We start from the raw sequence: 4,906 nt of genomic DNA, 5'->3' as shown, positions 1-4,906 counted from the left end.
ATTCTAAAAACATTATAAATAAACTTGATTGTAATTTTTTTTTGGTTACGTTAAAGAGGAATTGAAGTTTGACTATTCTAATATTAATTCTAATCCTAAATATTTGATCGTGAAATTGTTTATAGGAAAAGATAAAAAGAACAAGAAAGCAGCTATGCTGGCCATGAATGACAAAACACCAAAATCCCGGACCCATATTTTGTAATTAAATGGCAAAGATCCTTTTCTACAAGACAAAAGTTTCATACCATAATGTCTTAATTTCGTGAAAAAGAAAAGATTTGGCCATTTAGGTAATGTATTTTATCCAGATATAAAAAAGAAAAAAGGTAATGTATTTTATCCACCAACAAAATCACATATGCACCGAAAAAAGAAAGAGACAAATCTGATTCCTAGTTGTCCTGGCCACTTTCCTCTAACAATATGCCACGTGTCACTCTCACCCCGGCTGTTATAAAATCCAAATCACCACACCACCCTTCAAATACCTCATTCGTAGTGCTCGTCCAATCCCTTCCTGTAGTAGAAGGGGTATTTTCCGTAATTACAAACAGATACGTGTCTTTTTTTGTTATTTCCGTTCTCGGACAGCCACTTACAAAAAAGGCTAACCCTACTTTGCCCTTCTTCGTCAATCGCAGCCACTTTTCGATCTCAATCAATTTATCGCCCGATTCCATCTTGATCTATCTTCTCAATCCCCAAATTGAGCTTCGATTCGCTCAATTCGTGTTCTCCCCTACCTGTAGATCCCAATTTCATCTTTATCCGTGTCCTCAATCCGATTCTAGGGTTAGGGTTTCAGATAATGTTAGATCTTCGTCTCCGTTCGTAGATCTACGAACCCTTTTTGTGAAATAGCGATTATTTTTGTTTTTCCTTCCGAATTCTTTCGGGGTTTGTAAATTATTTCAAATTCTTTTGGTTCTTTAGGTTTTTGATTTCTGGGTTTTGATCCATTTAGGTTTACTTAATCCATAGATCTATTACCCTTTGAAGTTTTTCTATCACGCAGGTGATGTGTTTGTTTGTTAATTAGGTACAATTTTTGGGATTTCATCGAAAATTGGAGATCTAGGGTTAGGGTTTTCAAGAATTTGGGGCTTTTGTTTATCTGGTTAAATTGGGTTGGGGAAAAGTCGGATTTCTTCGAATAAACACGGTTTTGCCCTTTGATTGCGTGTCAAATAGAGCTTTTATTTTTCAAGTTCAGCGATCTCCTTCATTTCTCGAAGACTATTTTTTGAGGTATAAACCAAGCCCTTATGTTAATTTCTCGAATTATTAGCGTGTGCATCATCAATAAATTATTTAAAAATTAAAATTAAATTTTAATTACTTGCATAATTTCTGGGTATATGGGCACCCCCATTTTTTAGCTAAATGGGGCACCCCCATTTTTTAGCTAAATGGGGCACCCTGAGAATAAGTCATATTTACCAAATTGCCCTCCATTAGTTATGTTTCTCTTTTGCCCTGCACAACACCCTTTAAGAATGTTAAATCATAAAATTGAGTTATAATTCTGAACTGAAAGATAATTATGAATTATAATATTATGTCAGAGATTTAATGGGATCTTAGTAATGTGGTAATGTGGTGTATTGGTGTCATTTGCTGATATAAATGCTAATTCTAGAATGTCTTGCATGTATAGGTCAAAGACTCAAAGAGTAGTTAACAAAAGAGTATATAGATAGTATCAATGTTTTGGGAAATCTATGTCTTACGGGATTTACAACATATTTGAGTGGGTAAGCGTATTGCAGTCTGAGATATCTGTTTATGTTTGCTTTGTTTCATATGAAAGTACTTAATTTAGTTTTATTGCAACTGTTAAAGATGTGTTCATATTTTAGTAGCCCGCTTATTTTCATTGAACCAAAAATGTGTTTACTATTTTTGTTACCTGAGAGATAGACTTGTGCTATTGGTTGAACATTTATTTATGCTCGAATAAATTTATCTGTAAATATGTAGTAAAATTATTTCATATATATGCTTTCTTTTAAATATTGAAACTTGGATGAAAGTTTCCTGATATATTACATCAGAATGCATACATGAATGGTGATTGCGTTATTGTTTATGATGGTATTAAGATGTTCTTAGGCTTTAGTCTATTGCATTTTATTTAAAACATATTTTATCTCTGCCCTGCAGTTTAATATGGTACAGAAACGTCCTCTTGATGATGAGCAAATATTTGTTTCTTTTAAACATCCAAGACAAGTGGGACACAGTAAACAGCTAGTCTCTTTTTCACAATCTGTTTTTCCAGGAGATGTTTCAAAGAAACCGCAGACTTTAGGTGAGGGACTATAGTCTCTTTCAATATATGTGTAATCTCTGGATGAGGAAAAATTTGTTTGTCTGTGTTTGCTCGTGTGTGCATGTGTCTAAATCTATATGTTTCTGAATGCACATGGCCTTTTCTGTCCTAGTTAATTTTGTGAATTCTCTTTTCTTTCTTACTAATTTCCAAGGCATAATTTGCTTCTATTGACTGGACTGAAGAGGTTTGAGTTCTGATAATTTCTTATTGTAACTGATTCTCGAGTGTATATGGACTTTGTACTACGGAAAATATGGTGAATATTTGAATTTAAAAAACAGACAAATGATTCAGACCAAAAATAAAACACGTTAATTGTTTCTGAGTTTTGTTCACATAAAAACAACCTGATCAGCTGGTTTTTCATCTGTGTCTTTTTATTTGAACTCTTGAGAAAAGTTCTAATGTTTGATTGGTAGAAGATGGATTGGCAAAAGGCAATACTGAAGGTGAAGAGAAGCTATCTGGTGACATCTGTACTGACCTTCCAAAAGGTAGACAGGACAATGAAACCAGTGGACCTGGCAGCTTTACCATCTCCTCATGGACCACCAGCAGTACTAGTGAAGAAGATTCTCTGTCAGAGGCACCATTTCATGGATCATTTTTCCCGGAATATTTCAATCCCGAACGTCCAATAAGGACATTGGCTCAGTCCGAGGATATTTATACTTTTCTTTTAGATCACCCTCCTCGAAAGTCTGTTTCCATTGGACCAGAGCATCAAGCTGATGTTCCACCGTGGTGTCTGCAGGAAACTTTAAATATTTCAAGTAATTTAGGTACATCTCAAGCAGTTCCAACCTCTGACCTTGAGGATGCGAAACGACTGATGGGGACCTGTGTTATTCCAATGCCTGATTCTGAAGTATCTACCGACAATGGTTGCATTGTTGGAAGTGGTAGAACTGGTTGCAGCTGTGAAGATGGGGCTTCTGTCAGATGTGTCAGGCAGCACATTTTGGAAGCAAGAGAAAAACTTATAAAGACCATTGGGCCAAAGAGATTTGTGGAGTTAGGATTTTGTGATATGGGAGAGCAAGTTGCACATACATGGAGTGAAGAGGAGGAACAATTATTCCACCAGGTTGTCTTCTCAAATCCAGCATCATTGGGGAAGAATTTCTGGGACAATCTTTCAACCGTCTTCCCCTCCCGAACAAAAAAGGAGATTGTCAGTTACTATTTCAATGTCTTTATGCTTAGGAAAAGGGCTGAGCAGAACAGGTATGACCCACTTAACATTGACAGTGACAATGATGAGTGGCTAGGGAGTAATGGTTATGGTGACAATGAAATTGGAGTGACAGAGGATGAGGACTCAGTTGTTGACTCTCCTGTATGTCAAGATGATCCTGGTTATAAACAAAGTTGGGAAGATGATCTGCAAGAGGATGATGAGGATGTTGTGGATGATACTTGTGATGATCATGCCAGTATAGATTTTTATGGTAATTGTGGTTCCAGTCCCATAGTTCAATTTCAGGATAAGATTGCTTGGGATGAAAAGGGAGATCAAGAAGTCCAAGATGATTCATGCACGTCCTTTGATACAGGGGTTGTTGCTTCCCATGAGAACCAGATGAAGTCTGAAAACGGAGATCATTGGTCGGGTAGTTTCAATGGGTCAAGATACCGAGGTGACCATGAATATGCTTTGGAGCCTTGTGATGCCAAAGTTTGGGATGCTGCGTACATGACTTGCTCTAAAAATGAGGTTGACTTCTTGCCAACTTGTAATATGATTGAAGAGGTTTTTGGAAAAGAGTCTTGGAATTACAAAGCAATGGATGGTAAGTAAGAACTCGAGCTATTGTTGCTTGTCCTTAGAAACGTGGTTTTGGAAAGCGGCATTGAGCTGTTCATATCCAGTGAACCACCCGAAAATTTTTCCACCGAAAAAATTTTAGGAGAGTTGAGTTTTCCTTGTGTACATTTCATTCGATGGATGATGGAAGCTCGCCGTCCCTGTAACATAGTGTATTAGGAGGTGATTTGTTAGGGTCTCATTTTTATTAGCTAGTGTGGAATTGGAAAATTCCCTTCATACCTTCCTAAAGAGGTCAAGAATTGTATCTTTGTAGGGTTCTCCCCAAGATATACTGATATTGTAAGTGTAACGGTCATCTTTTTAGGAAGATTCCGGGATGTAATTTTGAATTATTTTCTTAATGAAAAATTATTACAGATGATTTTTTGCCTTCATTTTTTATTTTGATCCTCCTAAGTCATATCCCCTGGCCCTGCATATCATCTCCTTCAAGTCCAGCGTGTAATATATACCATTCTCTTTTGTCTGAATATGATTAAAATTTTATACTCTTTTTGCTTTGTCCCATTAAAAAATACTAGCAGACTTTACTAGCAGACTTTAATTATGCAACTTTAGGTATTTAATCAAAAGGGAAAATTTGAAGAAAATGAATCAAACTTAAAAGTCTGAGTGAGAGGATTCCCACTTCAAAAGTATATTTGTTAAGCTCACTAATTCATGAGTTAATTACACTTACACCCCCTGAAGTTTATCGTCTTTTTATATACATTTCCTGGGATTTCAAAAATTACACA

General features: G+C 36.1%; 1 protein-coding gene across 2 annotated transcripts; it reads left to right on the top strand.

The window, feature by feature from the left end:
- Window positions 1-508: 508 nt before the first annotated feature.
- Window positions 509-4,543, top strand: LOC147275026 (uncharacterized). 2 transcript variants are annotated; one of them, XM_086228541.1, is made up of 3 exons: window positions 509-1,251; window positions 2,167-2,314; window positions 2,761-4,543. In XM_086228541.1, exons 2-3 carry the CDS (start codon window positions 2,173-2,175, stop codon window positions 4,137-4,139), a joined length of 1,521 nt encoding a protein of 506 aa, XP_086084667.1. In that variant the 5' UTR covers window positions 509-1,251; window positions 2,167-2,172; the 3' UTR covers window positions 4,140-4,543. The 2 variants fall into 2 exon arrangements, with proteins under 2 accessions (XP_086084667.1, XP_086084666.1); XM_086228540.1 differs by having other exon boundaries at window positions 2,758-4,543.
- The last annotated feature ends 363 nt before the right edge of the window (window positions 4,544-4,906 follow it).

This window comes from Dryas octopetala, chromosome 9 (assembly GCF_963921425.1).
Source record: "Dryas octopetala chromosome 9, drDryOcto1.1, whole genome shotgun sequence".
Lineage (NCBI taxonomy): Eukaryota > Viridiplantae > Streptophyta > Magnoliopsida > Rosales > Rosaceae > Dryas > Dryas octopetala.
The sequence above is the reverse complement of the archived record's forward strand: the minus strand, read 5'-3'. Positions and strand labels throughout refer to the sequence as shown.

What these genes read in the sequence shown, in the direction of transcription:
- LOC147275026 (XM_086228540.1), top strand. Translation starts at nt 2,173, where the DNA reads ATGGTACAGAAACGTCCTCTTGATGATGAGCAAATATTTGTTTCTTTT. An exon ending in AAAGAAACCGCAGACTTTAG is followed by an intron (nt 2,315 to 2,757) that starts GTGAGGGACTAT and finishes TTTGATTGGTAG; the next exon opens with AAGATGGATTGGCAAAAGGC.